This window comes from Pagrus pagrus (genome assembly GCF_965226575.1).
Source record: "Pagrus pagrus genome assembly, chromosome: 18".
Classification (NCBI taxonomy): Eukaryota; Metazoa; Chordata; class Actinopteri; order Spariformes; family Sparidae; genus Pagrus; species Pagrus pagrus.
The window spans coordinates 12,345,321-12,363,513 of record NC_140202.1 but is presented as its reverse complement, the minus strand read 5'-3'; the positions used below and the strand labels follow the sequence as shown (position 1 = coordinate 12,363,513).

At 43.5% G+C, this 18,193-nt stretch overlaps 2 protein-coding genes across 7 annotated transcripts in view; one reads left to right on the top strand and one right to left on the bottom strand.

The window, feature by feature from the left end:
• LOC311274225 (ryanodine receptor 3) overlaps positions 1–5,408 on the bottom strand; it is a 114,662-nt gene extending 109,254 nt beyond the window's left edge. For all 5 annotated transcript variants that reach the window (XM_084381716.1, XM_084381717.1, XM_084381719.1 and 2 more), the window contains exon 1: positions 3,474–5,408. In XM_084381716.1, coding sequence (XP_084237842.1) covers positions 3,474–3,521 — 48 coding nt within the window. In that variant the 5' untranslated portion in view covers positions 3,522–5,408. The remainder of the gene's footprint in view (positions 1–3,473) is intronic.
• A 1,932-nt stretch (positions 5,409–7,340) lies between these two features.
• LOC311274248 (formin) overlaps positions 7,341–18,193 on the top strand; it is a 54,769-nt gene continuing 43,916 nt past the window's right edge. The window contains exons 1-2 of one of the 2 annotated variants that reach the window (XM_084381773.1): positions 7,341–7,625; positions 9,093–10,752. In XM_084381773.1, the coding sequence (XP_084237899.1) occupies positions 9,201–10,752 (1,552 nt within the window). In that variant the 5' untranslated portion in view covers positions 7,341–7,625; positions 9,093–9,200. Of the gene's footprint in view, positions 7,626–8,099; positions 8,172–9,092; positions 10,753–18,193 lie in introns of those variants that run through there. The other variant, XM_084381774.1, reaches the window with a different exon arrangement.

Genomic DNA, 18,193 nt, shown 5'->3' with positions numbered 1-18,193 from the left:
CTGAGTTGGCTTTATAGGCAGCAGTCCGGCAGGGGTAATTTCTGCTCCCACTCCAGGGAAATTACTTTGCGTTGTTAGAGAAAAGGCAGTTTGTGAACTGCTTTATCAAGCTCCTTGACTCCAATAACAAGCAGCATTTGGGCGCCGGCAAAGAAACATAACCTCCGCGTATCCTCGCACACTGCTTGTCCCCTCGTGCTACAGCTGTAAAGGCGAGCCTAGAGCCAGTGTTTGCGTATGCAAGCATGTGTATGAAAAGGTACGTGTAAGCTTTTTTTTCTGCAGGACTGACTTTGGTCATGTACTAAATAAATGCATATGTGCATGTACGTACTCGTGTGAATCTGTTCTGTTCCCCTACACTGAGTAGTTCAGCCGTGCCTTGCTTGGACTGATGAATAATTTCTGCACTGTGCTCTGCTGTGGCACGTCTGGTGCAGCCTGACTGCACCACACAGCTACAGCTCCGCATTTGCATTCAACACACACACACACACACATACACACACAGAGACTTTTACACCCATGAACACCAAGCCCGCTCGCTGCTGCCTGCGCCCCCATCCCAACACCAACCAGCCTGTCAGCTGCTTCCCTGTGTGGAGGGATGCAACAAGCTGCTAAGCCCTTTTTAAAGCAACAGCAGTTCCCTATTAGTCAATGTCATCTCGCTTCTTCTCCCAGGGTTACATCTGCTGGAAAAAAAATTGTTCACAGTGAATCCGACAAATGGGACGAAAACAGTGAAGTAGGCAAAAATCCACAACTCTTCTGAAGCTCGTTTTCTTAAGATCCTGATTGTGGATTTGGTGGCATTTAAGTTTGAGCCACAGAAAAGAGGAGGAGCGGTGCTGAAATGTCAGCTCTTTTTCAGAGTGGCAGGCATGCTGATGTGGTGACCTCTATGTGCTGTGGTTAAAAGGTTGGGGTGGCTGCAGGACAAATACGGAGGAGGTAGCAGCTTTTCTTTCTTTCCTTTGCTTTTCCTTTCAGTGCAAACACTTGCTTAGGGCCGAGGTGGCCTTAAAATAATATGAGGGCATTGAAATACACAATACATATACTGTATATTGTACATACTGTATGTCAATATTTTGAAATCTCCAAATTGCAACAACAGTAAAGAGATGACTAGTCCCACGAAGCACCAACTGGGATTACAATGTTGATTTCTAGTTGAAAACCTGGTGCTATTCTGAATATTAAATCAGGATCCAGAGACATATTTCATACAATGTGCAAATAAAGGCTTCTCATCACTTTAAGGCCTTACTAAGGCCCTGTTTACACGACAACTGTTTTGACATTGTTGTTAAAGCTATCATCGAGCACACAGATCCGCAAAAACGATTGAAACCGCTGTAGTATGCATGCCAGGCCCAGAGGTGGCGGTGTAACTCAATTAAACACAACAGCGTAACACCACACGTCGGTGTACAATGATTTCTTCTACAAAATGGTGACTACAAACAAACAATGATGACGCCTGTAACTGCAGCATCTCCACTGATCACAGTAACGGTGTAGTCCACACTTGGCTGGAGGGGCATTGATGTACTCAGTAGAGTCAGCAGTACAAACAAAGCTCGATAGCCCGCCATTGCTCTTGTTGTACTCCTATATCCACATGGCTATTAGGCTGAAAATGTAATACACATGCACGAAGCAGGACTGTGTCGCCACAGTTTTCACAGGAAGTGTATATTGCCAAAAGTTGCGTTTTCAAAAGATTGCACTCTGGAACCAAGTTTCAAAAGTCTGTATTTTCAGCCCCCAAAACGCTGTTGTCATGTGAACGAACTGGTGAACGAATGGCCAAGACTCAAGAAACATTTACAGTTTAATGCAAAAACATGTCTCAGCTGAAAGCAAGTATTGCAAAGCCCAGTGAAATATGGTCTAAATGTGAACGTTTGTCAAATAGTTGGTGAAAATTACGTTCACTTTGGAACCATTTTTGAACATCTTTTCACTGGTGCCAATATTTTTAAACGTCTTTTAAACGGGAAAATGGTCACTGGGTTGGTTCTTTCACCAAATACTAACACAATGAGATTTTTAATGTATAAAGTAATGTGTATACAATGACTAAGTGGGTAAAGACAAGTCTAAGAACGAATAGAACAGTCTGGTAAGCTCAGAAAATGACATTATTTTACTGTAATGCAGCTTTTAAAACCAGGAAAAGACAACTCCTATACCATATCATGATATAACGATATCCAAAATCTAAGACGATATGTAGTCTCATATCACGATAATGATATTTGCCCAGCCCTACACTGATATAGTTCAGAATCCATCCCTTACTGAATGCTGTCTGCATGGATCTCTGTTGACATGTTGACAGAGTTATTTTTTTGGTTGATTACTACAAGACAATGTCTTTGAAACATGTCAACCAAGCCCTTAAAATGGACATTAATGAGAAATTTCAACAACAAATGACCGGGTTGTCATAATCCCTGCTCCGTTTACCTCAAACTACAGCAGGTTGCGCATCAACGAGCAGCTTAATAAAGGGAAACCACAAGCGGCGGAGCCAGTGATATGTGCAACCAAACACCTCCTACTGTCTTGGGGTCTATCTGGAAGACCTCCAGCGCTCTGCTCCTTCCTCCACCCTAGACGACTGTGTGTATTTTCAGACATGATCCGTCTCCCAGTGCATTTCAGCACAGAGGAGCAGATCGTGTCATCATCTATCTTTGTCAACAGTGGAAAGTGTCCCTGTCTCCGTGCGGCCACACAACTCCAATCTCAAACACTCACTTCCGTGCATTTTTACAGAGTGACACACATTTTTCTTTGTGGTGTGGGACTGGAGCCAAGGAGAGCAAATAACGCCGAGTCTAGCTTCTAAATGCAAGCCTCTTTTTATCTACATTGGCTTTTGAACAAGAAAGACAGCATTAGTAATCTGGCTGAGTTGCAGCAATACTGTATTCATTTCAATATTAATTTGCGTAGACCTTTGCTGCTGCACGGGAACCCTGGGGTGACTGTCTGGACGGGCAGCCCACACTGCCAGGTTTGAATTTATTAAACAGCACGCGTGCACACTGGCTCCACAAGAAGAGAGAGTTATTGCAAAATCGCCACACTGCACACAATCATGACCACAACAATGCATCCAAGGTGCATCTGCAAGTTTGACACGGGCACGGGAAACAGTGCTGTCAACTTCTTGAGCTGCAGGAGAGACAATAGCTGTCAGAGAGCGATGCGCAAAACAATGGAGCACTGTCACCGCCTGTGAGATCTGCAAGAAGGCACGGGGTTATCAAAGGCTACGGGAGAAAACACACAACATCTGTGAGCCAGGACAAGTGACAGGCAATCAACAGTCATAATCCCGCACACACACACAAGGTGCCACGAAAAAAAAAAAAAACCACACAGCTGCACATTATCTCTACAGTCACCGGTGCGGCGGAGAGCTCCAAGTCCGAGCGGCAAGGAAATGTACTCACAGTCCTGAGGAACTGAATCTCATCCTCTCCTTCTCCACCTTCAGCCATGGCTGCAAAGGAGCCTGTTCAGACTCGGGAAGCCTCCGCTGGCTCCTCTCTCCTGTCGATATTAGCATATAGCTAATCCACGGCCATACAGCGGGGGAGACTACCGCAGCATGTGTCACTCAAGCCCCTGTGCTCGCCGCCCGGAGGAGGAGTGCGTGTCAGCATCGGCGGGCTGGAGCGACTGGGGGGACGGTGTGGCGGGGAACCGGGAAGCAGGCAAGTCGCGTAGCCGAGAGAGACAGCGGCGAGCGGGGTCTTTATCTTCGACGTCACCGGCAGACCTTATTAACACAAAGCGTGAGAGCGCGAAGATTCAAACATGGGAGTGGTAAATGCGGCGAAATGAGAACTATCCAACGGCTCTCTCGTGAATTTTCTTTTTTGTTGTCGTTTGTTTTCCCGCTTTCTCTGCTGGACGCGGATGCTCAGAGAACATGCAGATGTGTGATAAGGAGCGAGATGGTATGCAGGAAATGCATCTGCTGTTCGCAGTGCTGGTACAGATCAGCACCATGGACAGCACCACACAGCAGCAGACCCGCCTCTATACTGAACACTGCCTCCTTCACAGGCTGTTGATTTTTTTTCCCCTTTTTCTTTCTTTTTACACATGCTAGTCATAGCTTAGCATTACTGCCCATGTATTTCAATATAGAGCATCAGTAGATGTGTGATTCAAGTCATTTGGTCCAAGTCCCAAGTCATCTGTTCAAGTCAAGTCAAGTCAAGTCACAGGTTGTTGTATTCTGGCCTCTCAAGTAAAGGACAAGATCACCTAAAATTTAAAAATTGAGTCATTATCTACTCGCCCCCATGCTGATGGGAGGTCAGGTGAAGTTTCATAGTCCGCAAAACATTTCTGGAGCTTCACAGCAGAACAGCGTTGCAGCATTCTGCCGAGTAGATGGGGACTTGTTTTAAAATGTTAAAGAAAGAAAACATAAAATGGCAGCGGCGTCAGATGTAAATTATGCAGGATGAGCTGTATGGAGCTGTTTTATGCTGTTTTTTTGTTTTTTTATGTTTTAACACAAGTCCCCATTTACTACAGTTGTTTAGGAGAATACTGCAACACTTTTGCCGTGAATCTTTTGTGGACTACGAAACTTCACCCGACTTCCATCGGCATGGGGGTGACTTGATAATGACTGGATTTTCCTTTTTTGGGTGAACTTATCCTTTAAGGCAAGGCAAGTCCTGAGTCAAGTTTCTTTTCCTCCACCCCCCAAAGTACTGCAGTATCTGGGAGGTGGAGTCTTAGTGGCAGCGGTATTAGTGCCTGTCTAATAATTATATTATCGACCAATTTGTCTAACCTGTTCAAAAAGTATGGCAGTGAACTGAATTTGTATTAAAGTTACTCATATTCAGTGAAACAGTTTTAATCAAACAAAAAACAAATAACTTAATGAAAGCTAATTTAGTTCTTAATTTCTTCTCAATCACACAATGTCCACTCCCTGTCACTTTTAAATAGTGAAAAACTTGATCTGCAAAATGACCTGTTATGATTATGAATACCTAGCGAGCAGGTTAAATCACTGTCATGTCTCTCTCCTCTGCTCTGGTTATTAGCACTATTGTGGAGTGGAAAAAGCTGAATTATAGGGCAAATATCCTCCGTTATCAACATAGATCTGAAACATTTCCAGACAAAAAACATGCATTTGCTCATAAAACCTATGGTGTTTTTTTTATGATGTATACTATTAGCCTACATTGTGCAAGAAAATCTCAAAAGAAATGCCGATACCGTGAACTGAGTTTCATGAATGAGTGTAAGAAGCTGTAGAGCATATCCCAGCCTGCAGAAGTGACATTTAATTGTACATGTGTTCAAATATTTAAAGCATTATGACAGCCGTTAAATTATTAACAGTAAATGAGATTAAGCTCAATAAAAAATGAATGGATGTAATGTATAAGTTCATTTAACTTTCATTCTGTGGACTGACTGCGGTGATCAGTCTCCTCAACCCGCATCTGAGTCACAGCTGACCCTCAGCCTAGTTATAGTGAAACCTACTTGTCTCTACAACCAAATTAAATAAACATATAAGCGTCCATATCCTGATGCGATGCCGCCCTCTAGTGTCACATGATAGTGCATGTTTCTTACCTTCTTTTAGCCTCTTCTTCAGCACTTGATCCTCCCCTTCTCCTCTTTCCTCCTACCCACTACTTTTCAATTAAACTATTTTGTTCTCTGTTCCTTTATGATTACATTTAATCATCCTTCCTTCATTTTTGAAAAAACATCTCCAAACAATATAGGGCTGAAACTAACCGTTATATCATGTATTAAACTGCCAATTATTTTTCCATTAATAACTTTCTCTATAAAATATTAAAAAAAATTGAAAAATGCTCATCACAATTTTCCAGAGCCCAGACTGACATCTTCAAAGTGCTTTTTCTTTTGTTCAACCAACAGTCCAAAATCCAAAGACTCTTCATTTACTATCATAAATGACAAAGAAAAGCAGAAAATCCTTACATTTAAGGAGCCATGTTTGACACTTTTGCTTGAAAAATGACTGAAACAATTAATCGATTATTAAAATAGCAGGCAATACATTTCCTTTTGATCAACAAATTGATTAATGGACTCATCGTTGCAGCTCAAAAGCACTATAGACTTTCTACTGGATGTGGGTCATCTGAGGTGAAAGTAAGTGGCACATCATTCTTATCTTTTGTCCCCATAAATTCACAAACTCTTCCTGGCTAGCCAAATGTGTGCCATAACTTCTTCCACCGATATAACCCTAATATCCGTGCATAACTTTACACAAAATTTCATTAAAATCTCTTACAGCGTATCTACTGTATGTATGTAAGCAGTCCCATTATACTGAACTTGTTTTATTTTAGCTGACTGTCAAAATCCCAGAAAACGATTGCAGCAGATTCAGATCACCTGTTGTGCAGGGTGTGGAGACTGGCTCCTGGTCCCAATTAATGACGGAGAGCAGCTTGTGGCATTGCCCTCAAAGCCAATCAGGGTGTGACAGCACCCTTCTGTGAAGCCTTGAAAGAGGTGGGGAGTGGCACAGAAGGGTCACTCTGGTCTGTTTAGGTCCTGTCGCTGTGCTTTGTTCTTCCTGATTGAGGGAAATTTTTAGCAACCTGCAACCTAGTTGAGTGAAAAACTTCACTTCGCTATGTTTAGTGCTATTTGTGCAAGAGTTTGGCTTGCTCAATAGCTGGTCGCCTGCAGATTTCTAATGTTGTTTATCTTCACTGAACCTCTTGACACCCAAGCCCCTTTATACACGTTTTGGTTTTCTCCATTTCATTCAGTTGGGGAAACTTTAGAGGGTGATAATTCAGTTTCATTATCCCTGAAGAGCCATGTCCCCATGAATATTGTTTTTTTAATATAATTTTTGTGGTTTGGGACTGGCTCTCTGGCATTTTCCTGCCAGTGCTGCCACAATATATCATTTTAAATGCGTACACATATTATTTGTTGTTATTGTCTGTAATCTATTGGGACTGCCACAGTATTTAAATAAGGAAACCCTCATATTATTCACAAACAGCATGGCATATTCTTGAAATATTAGTGTAACTCCTCTGAAAACAAACTCCTTGGTGGAGATGAATATATCATTGAAGAAAATCATATTTTGAATGGAAAGAAGTTTACCAGTGATGCACGTGTTCGCCACTAGGTGTCTCTGTTTCGTAAGAAATGGCGCCACCTCGGGCCTTCACAGAGCAGGTACTCCTTTACACACACTCATCTCTCTCTTCTTCCCCCTTGCACATAACAATGCGTGTGTGAGCCTGGGAAACACTGGAAACTGCCGCGACATTTTCATTAGGTGGATTTCAACCACACTTTTCCGCCTTTCCACCCGCCGCACACACCGAAACCCATCACATGGCCCACCTGAGAGCCGCAGCTGCACTGGCTCAAATGTGGGCAGTGGATGAAGGCCGGAGGACCAATCAGAGAGCAGTGGGCCGGCGCTGACTCCATCCATTGGACTGAAGTCCCGTCAATCCCGGCGGACGAAGCCCAGTTAAGCAGCGGTGAGCGGCGGCCCGGCTGCAGCACAGAGATGTGAAGAAATATCTGCCATGCCACCTCATCGGGTGAGTAAACTGTTTATATTTTGCGAAGTGGTGCCGTGCTCTCACCTGCTGCACGTGTCACAGACTGGAAACGTGGGTTGAGCGAATGACAACAAACTGAGGATGATACGAGGCTGATGAGTTTCATGCATTGGATTTTAAACATGCCATAAAATTTAGATGACTATTTTCTATTTTGAGTTGGAGTCGGCAGCAGTGTGTCACGCAGGATAATGTTAATTGTGCTGCCATCTTAACGCTGACAAGTGCACGCGCGCTGGTTGCAAGGTGACAGTAAACCCGCGGGATTATGTTATGATGTAAACAGTGCCGAGAGGTTGAGGGCATCCATCGTAGGCGATCACTTGTACATTATGCGCCTGTTATGCTTGCAAACATCTTTAAATGGCAGCCCGTAACATTGTCTTGTGCGTGTGTCGTCACCTTGTGTGACACTCAGCTTTTTTTATGCGGCAGCTTGTGAAATGTTGATGAAATGCGGCTCAGGAAAGACATGTTTCATCTACTTATACAACAAGGCCGGTGAGGAGGTGGATGATCATAGAGGTAAGACAGGGTTAGGAAGTGTATAGTAGACTGTCCTGTTTAATCAAAAGTGTTGGATTTTTATCTAATTTTTAATTAACAAATGGGGCTGACAGTGAAATATGGAGGGCCTACTGCTGGGACAGCAGCAATCTTGTTATCCTTTAAAACTACCTCTGCAATGTCATCCATATAGCCCATAGGGCCCCTATATGCGAGAAAATGCCTGCTATATGTCGAAAATTTAATATTATCAGTGTTTTTAAAGGTGTCGCATGTAGTTTTTGGGAAGAAATTCTAATCAGAAGAGAATGATCTTCATTGACCAACTTTTCATGACTGAATAAACTGAATAAGCAAACTGACCTTTTTAAAGGACAACTTTCATACTGTTTTACTTTGTTTATATGTGGCGGACCCTGCCACCTTTCTAGCTTCAGTGTTCTGGAGATCTTATTTTCCTCTGAGAACAGCTTGTTTATTCGGTTATGGAAAAAATCAATCTTTCTGAGTTTGTATTATGACCTCATTGATATTATAAATAATATTCTGAGATTGGATTTCTTCTCAAAACTACAAAGTGCCCCTTTTTAATCTAGAAAACAAAACGCACAAGCAAACAAGCATACTGCGTAGTGTGTACAAGTAGCCAGTTAATCGTGATCAAGTAAACAGATATGACAAATAAAAGTGCTATAATTGGTTGCAACACTAGGACCAACAGGGATGGATGTGGAGCAAATACCAAATCACCCCCTGAAGTCCCTGCTACAAAACCATTACAGAGGAAACACTGATTATATTTTGTCTAAAGCTTACGCTCATACAAGAATATAAGCAGTCTGGCAGCAGGAATGTGTACAAATCCCTAGTAGAACTAACGTTTTCTTTGACATACTGTATTTTCAGATTTATACCTATGTGCTACTTTCTCTCTGACAGCATCTGGACAGGCCGGGTGATGAATAGCCAGAGATCCTCCTCTGCATTTCAAGCCCAGCCACTCTCTCTGGGGTCAGACCACTTCTTTAGAGTGTCTGAGCAATAAACATGGCACCGATCATGGAGGGCACACACACCGTGTTGGTCCTATATGCACCCATCCGTGAACTAAGCAACATCAGCCTGTATTTCCCCAAGAGGCGGGCCCCGAGCTTCAAGTACAAGAGCCGCGCCCCTCATTCAGAAAGGGCCGGTAATGACCATGACTGGGGAAAGGAGGATCTTGCAGTGTCCGAACAAAGAGGCCAGTCTTCTGACTCCTCGGGCGGACTCCTTAACTCCCAGCAGGCAACAAAGGAAGTCGTTGCAGAGCTCTGCTGGCTGGCGGCGGAGCACCACCAGTTGCTGGCGGATCTCTTATCGCTGTGTAGGGTTTGTGCCAACAAAGTCAGGATGGGTAACCAGGATGGGAAACTGCAGGATTACATGGAGGGTCAGGAGGTTCACCTTGGAGGTCAGGTTCTCAGCAGCAGCAACTCTTCTCCCACTGTGCCTCCAGAGAATAAGAAAGCTGCATCCAAGAGCAAAAAGCTGAAGAAGTTGGGAGGAAAGAAGGTTGACAGTGCTGAGAATATCCTGCACAATAAGATAAAGAAGAAAGTTACGAACGGAACTCCATCTATTGTGCTTCCTGCTAACAACAATGTGTCTGTGTCGTCAGCCTCAGTAGTGGACAGGATCCCAGGTATCCCACCTTCCGTCCTCATGTCTGACAGCCCTGTCACCGGTTCTTATGTCAGTGCCGTCAGCAATCCCATCCTGCCCATGGAGGAACCCTTCCAGATCTCTCGTGAGGGGTGGGACTTCATGGAGGACAACCGGACATTTGACCCTGACATGGATTTCTGCACCGACTTCTCTGAATATGATGGCGAGCTGGGTTATGAATCGTCATTTTGCAGCCTGATGGAGGGTCTGACCCGACGGGAAAGCGGCAGCAATCTCCGACCTCTTAAGAGGTTTGATTCCTCGGGTGAGACAGAGAGTGCATCAACAGTCAAGACCGCTCAGCAGATGTATGATGAGATCAACCAGAGTAATACGGGGGTCAGGGTGGTGGCTAAAGTGCAGGAGGTAGAAGGGAGAGTGCGACATGTCAGCCATACAGACAGGGCAGGGCCCACCATGCTGCATCCAGGGACTAGCAGCTGCCAGCAAGAGTATGGACAGTGGAGAGGCCCAAATGGAGACCACAAGACGGGTAACAAGCTCTCTGAGGGGCTACGGCTGCCTCTATCCCATACCACCGAACCTTACACTCAAACCAAGTCCCGCTTAAAGAGCCCTACTTCACCTTCTCTCGCCGGGGTCTTCAACATGTCTTTCCCTGCCTCCAACAGTCTCCAGAGCATGTCCCCAGTCCTGTCCCCTCTGTCCTCGAAGCAGGCAAGCCCGCATTTCAACCACCGCATTGTACTCCTCTCAGACAAGGATGTGGACCACGAACAAGACAGCTCCAGCAACACAGACGAGGCCAAAATCTTCAGCGAGGTCATCGACAGGAACGGCAACAAGCGAACCGTCACCCGTCTGGATCTAAACCTCGGCAGGCGGCCCAGCAACTCCAAGTGGAACTCCTCGAGCAACTCCACAACAACAGGTGAGTTATTAGAAGCACACACTCTGAACACACTAATTCATGTTCGAACACCCTGCCTTCATCTAAATGTTGACACCGGTGCTTTTATCATCTCGGTAGCACGAAATGTCAGAATATGCCCTTCATCTGGCATTGCTGTTGCTGGATTTCAAAGAAAAAGGATGCCTTGAGAGATTCAAGCGTGTGAATGTGTGTGTCTGTGTGAGTGTGTCAGACCTAATGCCTGAGGTTGTTGTTAAAGTGCTCGAGCAGTTTACTCTGCAGCATTGTAACTGACAAACAGAGATTTACTGTGTCATTCCGGCTGTTATCTAATAAACTAGTTAGACCAATAAATAAGCACTGTTTTTCTAAAATGTCTCTGTTAGTCTTTGGCCGCAGTGTTCCCATCTTGGCTCAGACGTGTGACCACAAATTAAAAACTACCCAACAGAGTTGTACAAGGGGCAAGCGGGGCCTGAGAATAGTTTGGCTGATGATCCAGTTTAACTCTGTCAGTGCTGCTGGGAAGGCAGAGATTAGTGGGAGCGTCCCAGATCAAAGGCTCACAGTTGACACTGGGTTCAACCTGACTGGGGTTCTCGTGAGCACAGTGTTAACTGAACCATTGCCAATTTGGACTTTGAGGGATCTGCTGGCCCTCCCCTAAACCCACATCCTATCCAGTTCACAGGAAACTGACAAAGGATCAGTGACCCAGTGGGCACAAGGGTCGCAGAAGACAGGATTCGAGTTTCCTTATTTGTAGAACTCTGTTGCTCTTTTCATAATCCGTACTATAGTAACTTTTCACTGCAATGAATAATTATATTCATCAGTCCCGCCTTCTCTGTTGTAGCTTTTATGCTAGCAGTTTTAGCATAACTGCTCATGCGATACTGTGACCCTTTGCTCTTTCATTATAGCTGTTGTAAGTGATATGCTTTCATTAAAATAAGTGTTAAATAGCTCTATATTCCAACAGCAATCATTGTTATAGTAGAGTGTTTGGTCAGTAACCCATGTCTCTACTCCCGCCGCTCATGCAGTGGAAGAGAAAATACATTTTCTGGTATCCCTTCCCACTTTATCCAATCAGGACAGAGAACTCCATGAAGAGGCGGTCCAAGCCTGGGCAATATATCGACTGGTGATTATTCATCAAAAATGAAGTAACGGGGAAGTGGCAGCAACCTTCCACCAATTAAGAGGTTAAAATTCTTTGTGCAAAACAATATCTGAGAATGCAACGACAGTCAAGTCCACTCAGCAGTTGTATGATGAAATCAACCAATGTAATACAAGGGTCAGCGTGGTGACATTAAACATGTCCTTGTCTTAATATTTTGTGAAAGTAGAAATAGTCATCCCTATAATATTGTTGCAATATTGATATTGTGGTATTTGTTCAAAAATATTGTGATTTTTTTATTTTGTCACCCAGTCCGGGCATTTATGAAGTTCATGAGAAGATTTCAAAGCATTAAGTTAAATCAAATCAATGGTGTTGCTGTCAGATTGATGCTTTTTGAAGCGGGCCTAAATTGTTATTAAGTTGGCTACCACTGTAACATGATAACTCATCCCTGTCAGGCACTATAAGACAATATTTGCTTTAATCTACTGCAGCAAACAGAAGACCTTCCATTGATTATGTAATTTACAAATAGACCATGGACAATGGTTGGACCCTTTTTTTTTTTTTTATGTCATCGCAAACAGCTAACTATGCTGCATTTTAAAGAGTGTTTGAGTCGTTATGTCATAGACCAGCTCTGCCAATTCAGCCAGCACTGCCCAGCTCAGCAGCAGCCGGAGGGAGAGGAAGAGCTGAGCTGTGTGGAGATAAGCTAACTGGTGCTGGCTTTACTCATGTGGAGATGATTTGGATCAATTCCCACTGAAATTACACTGTCCATGTGTGTCCTCACCTAGGCATGCGCACACACAGATGTCACCATTGACATTTGCACATGCACACACATAATCCACATTATCTGGCGTTATACTCCACCTCTTTTTTTCTTTTTTAATCCCATGTTTTTATTAAATCCAAATCCAAATACCATAATTCCTCATCAGATGTGACTGTGTGATATTAAGACCGTTAAGCTGTTGGTATGAAACTCTGACAGAGCACGATACACGTAATTGCGTACCTCATGCCAACCAAATGCTTCATGCTACACAGCCGTCACAGTGAGGGCTTTAACCCGTAATCCAAAAGAAAGGTCCTTCTGTCGATTTTGCTGCATCTTAGCTGTTCCGTAGATCAGCCTTGTGCTGCTCGATAATTGAATACACTTCAGATGCTAACACAGATAAATGAACATCACAGGGTCCGGGACAAAAGGGCTAAGTGGGTCAGTGTGAAGCCCTTCATGGTTTGCAAATGTCAAACTAATTATTACCCGGGCTCTTTAATCTCTTATTGAAGCTCAGCGCCTATAAACGAGTGTTGTTATTATGCAGATGAGAATGGTTATTTTCGAGTAACGCATTCTCCTGTTTCCTTCATGTGCTAATGCTCTTGCACTACAGTCTGTGTAACCGAATAGCTTATGTGTTTGCTAAGGGTGTATGTGGTTGTTTTATGTGTGTTTGCGCAATTTCTACAGTATATGCCGTGTGTGTGCCTGCTAGTTCCTCTTTATGTCAGCGCTTGTGTTGCTTGTTCTCTTATACTTATCAGCCTTAAGATAAGGACACATAAACAACCTTTAAAGCTGCACAAGAAACATTAAAACTGCAATAGCAACACCAAAACAAATGGCTAAAAGAAGCTATTGGGTCACATTACACGCAAGTCGTATGATCATCTTTCCTAATACAAATACTGACTGTAGCAGCTTTAAAACAATCACTTTTCAAGCCAATCAGCCTTTAGTATGTCCCCACCCCCTCCTCTTAGTTCCCTGCTCATTTTATTGTCTGACATATGGCAGGCAATACCATAATCAGATTACCCAATACGTTCCTGCAAGGTCATATGAAACTGATCAGTGCAGAGGAAGAGTGTATCACCCTGCTCTCCCTGCTAGCTGTCATTCAACACAAAGTGCCCTGCCATGCAACATTGTTCCACCCAGCCCAGACAAGGCCCAGCTCTATTCACATAATGAAGTGGATTCCGCCATAACAGACGAGTCCGTCTCACACTGTTGCTCTCGTTTGCATACTACAGACAGACTGAGAGGGCACAAAGGTCATCCTCATATAACGTGTAACTTGTTTTCTTTAATGAGTGACTGCTGCGCTGCCACCATGAAAAAATGTTAGCAATGTTCCATCTCATGCTGTTTTAAGGCCTCTCCTCAGCGTTTCCACTATTTTAAAGATACACCCACCGGTGGATTGAAGCGAACCTAACCAAATTTCCCTGTCTCTCAGTCAATGGCCTGCCAGACACAATGAGAGCACTCTTCCCTCTTCCTCAGCTCTGTATAAACCCATCAGCCTCCAGAACTGCATATCAAATCAGTAATGATGACTCTGTGGGCATCATGTCATGCTATATTACTGTGCTGGCCCTCAGAGCACCACAGAGCAACTCTCTGAGTTTCCACTTGTAGCTACCCCTCACACTGATCAGAGTTTTTGCAGTTGTATTTTTATTTAATTTTTATTTTTTTGTTTTCAATTTAGTTCACTTTCAGTTTATTCCTGAAATTGTTTTAGTTGTTTGTTTTTTTAATCTTTATCATAATGTGAGCTAGAGATGCACTGATGTTTGAAATTCTGAGCTGATACTGGTGATTAAACTAACAATTTGGTTTTTGTTGTTATTTATTGCCCATATTGTGCCAGGATAACAAAGAAATCCTCATGATATAAATAACTGTTTTAAAGTCATTAAACCGATCATTACACCATCTGTGAAAGAGCCTGATTTCGATGATACAATTTGACAAACAACCGTTAATACAGCATTCTTTCACATGAGAAATGAAAAATAGCTGCTTCCTTTTCAATCCGTTTTTCAACTCCTCAATGATAAGAATTTGTCAGTACTTGCATAAACGTACTAACTGATGGCAGGAATGTCACGAGCCTGTAGCTCATTAATGTCCCAGCGCGAAATTGATTCAACGCAACAGAAAAGCGCGGGCCACTGCTATCGGTGATCGTAATCTTATTTCTCGGTAGCCAATACGTTGACGTCCAACAAGGTAAATATCTGCCGAAAGCAATGTTTAGCATGTATATCTTTGCATCATATGGGAGGTATTTGTCAGGGGCAAGAGCTAAGATCATCAGATCTCATTTTGCACATCGGGTTACGTCCTGTGGTTCTCTGTCCTGATTGGATAAATTGGGCAAGGCTACCAGAAAATGTATTTTCTCTTTTACTGCATGAGCAAGAGGAGGAGAGACATGGGTTACTGACCAAACACTTTATAACAGTGATTACTGTTGGAATATAGAGCTATTTAACACTTACTGTAATAAAAATATATCACTTACAGCAGCTTTAATACATGTAAATTGCTGCAAATTGTTGCATAGACCCCCTTTTCAACTAACATATTTATTTTTTCACACCTACCCAAAGCGGTCGGTCAAACAGCCATCCACAACCACCAAGCCTACATGGAGAAACAGCTGTGACAGGCACTAAAGAAACAGGGTGATTTATTAATCCTGCGTTTTCCATGATTTATATTAAAGTCTATGATCCTCCTTCCTGGCTAAAAGTGTCGTTGGGGGGGCGGAGGCTGCCAGATGCACTCACCATGCCACATGACCCAGTTATTTTACTTTGAATCATGAGGTTATAGATTTTAAGTGGATATAATGAAGCACACTGGGAAAAGCTGTTGCGTCTGTAATAAGAAAGAGAAACTGTAGCGGGGGAGGCGTTAGACTGTCGTTAATTTGTGATGGCTCTCTGTGCTTTTTCTGGTCTGCTGTAGATTTTAGTCCTTTTTAATACCATAGAAATGATCAGGTTCATTGACTGCTGCTTACGAACTAAAATGAGACTAGAATGAAACTTTGCAGTTTCCTCTCGCTGCTTTGTTGTGATCAATACATCCTCCACACAGCTTTCTCTGACCGCTGGATGAGTGATGGCCAGCAGACAGAGTGGCAGGTGGTTTAATCCATCACCGCCGACAACACCCACCTGTCAGGATCAGACAATTGATGGACTCTGAGCCGCCCCAAACACAAATACTTTATTGTTAAAATGATGATGCTAACTGTAGCACAGAAACACCCGTGCTGTCTGACAGCTGCTCGCTCACACACTGTGATTTTCACTGTCAAATTACTGTACTGTCATTCAACACCTACAGGGTTTCTCTGTGGAAACACCTGTAGAGGTCTGAGTCTCTATTAAAGAACATTGACTTTGCTAAAAAAGTATTTCTGTACAGACTTCGACAGTATTTGGCGGGCTGCTGTTTCTTGGGCTGGGATGATTTAGTTAGTGTTGCATCACTGTCGGACCCAATCCCGTCTGCACCCAGTGTCCCCTCAGTTATGGACACTGTGATTCAGCCTCGGCTTTTAGAGCAGCAGGGAGGGAGATTAAATCGCAATAAGCGCACAGTTTTCCCCGGGGTTTGTGAATTTAAGCTCACTGTGTGTGAGTGGGGGTGCATGTAAGAGAATGATGAAACAACTATCGAATAAACCAATGCAGGTTGTTCATTAGCTAATGGGTCGTGGCTACCCACATTTTTCTTTATCCTAACAAAACAGTACAGCAGATGTTTACTTTTGGCCTGTGGCCCACCATTAACTTTGGGTTTTGACAAAAGAAAAGTTTGGGCACCTCTGGTGTAAGACGGTTGCCTCTCCGTGTCTGTTCACTGTCATTTCATTGCAGCGTGTGTCTCATTTCTAGCATACAGTAATGACGACAGAGCTTCACTGCAGTGTTTCACCGCAGGTACACAGGCGAGACTCCTCCTCCTCCCTGTCCAGATGGTGGCAGTGTGGGCCAGCTTATGCATGTTTAATTAGGTGACCAGTCGGCTGTCTATCCAGAGAGGCAAACATGCTCAAGCAAGCTTTAGAAATGATTAACTGTGAAGTTTTGTGAGGGTACCTATGAAGGAACATAGCATACATACCTAAATAAGTGTTCATTATCTCTTTTCGTATATTTAATAGTGTAGTTGGAAGCAGGGATTGTAGAGAGGGCTGTTTCTGCTCTGTAGTTTCTTTCCTTGGCAGGACTGAGCTTTTACTCTGCATTTGGATGTGGCCCAGCCTGCAGTCAGCAGTTCCCGCTGCGGGTCCATGCAGCGCAGCATTATCATAATGAAAAGTTATTAATCTAATCCTGCTGCTTTTTTTCCCCTGCTGTCCAAGTCCCAGATAACTGGAAGGACTGCAGGCATTGCTGCCATCTCATAATGAGTGATTGTGCTAGAATACTGAAGCTGAATTTCAATGCTTCTGTTTTTTTTAAATGCGGCCCCCCCTGTTCGTTTTGTGTGTGTGTGTGTGTGTGTGTGTGTGTGTGTGTGTGTGTGTGTGTGTGTGTGTGTGTGTGTGTGTGTGTGTGTGTGTGTGTGTGTGTGTGTGTGTGTGTGTGTGTGTGTGTGTGTGTGTGTGTGTGTGTGTGTGTGTGTGTGTGTGTGTGTGTGTGTGTGTGTGTGTGTGTGTGTGTGTGTGTGGGCTCTCATAACTGAATTTAAAGCATTTGGCAGGGAGTTATACAAGGGGACACCCAACTGGGGCTGCATGGTACGGCAGAAAAACCCACCATGCTGCGATTACTTTTGACAGATGGTTGTGATAACATTCAGTATCAGTCAGAATGATCATTTTGCATTGACATTTTTATTTTCACTGAAAAAACAATTACAATCATGATGGGACATTAGTCGAAGCCTGCACCAAAACAAACACGATCTCTTACATCTGGAGAACAAGATTTGTGTGGCAGGGCATCTCTGCAGCACCGCAGCATTTCATTATAATGCTGTTTGTTGCAGATTCTGCTATTTGAGTACTGAATAAATTTGCGCTCGGCCATATTGCAATTTCAATAATATCTTTGTTAATTGTGCGGTAATACCATATGCTCTGTTCTTGGACACTCATTACAAAGGGCTGTGATGGGCTATTTTAGCATCTTGTCGAACAGGAAGTGATATGATTTTCTCTGTTTCCAGCTTATACTTCTGCCCTGGTCGAGGTGTTGTCTTACAGCTGGATGAAATTGAGGTCACCAAGCTTCAATAGCTACACCCTCCCCCCTCTCGCTCACACTATCTCTTTTCGTTTCCTTTTTCTTCCTCCTTATTCATTCACCTCACTGTCCCTGTCCCATATCTCTTAAACTCGCATGACTGACTCTCTTGAGAAAGTAAATGCATGCATCGAGGCAGGATATACAGCATTTACATGCACACGAGAAGAATGTGAAATGCGTTTCTGCTGGTGCCCCTCGTTCGCTGGCACTAGCCTGCTTCCTGAAGTTAACGGCATGTGATTTGTTGAGGAC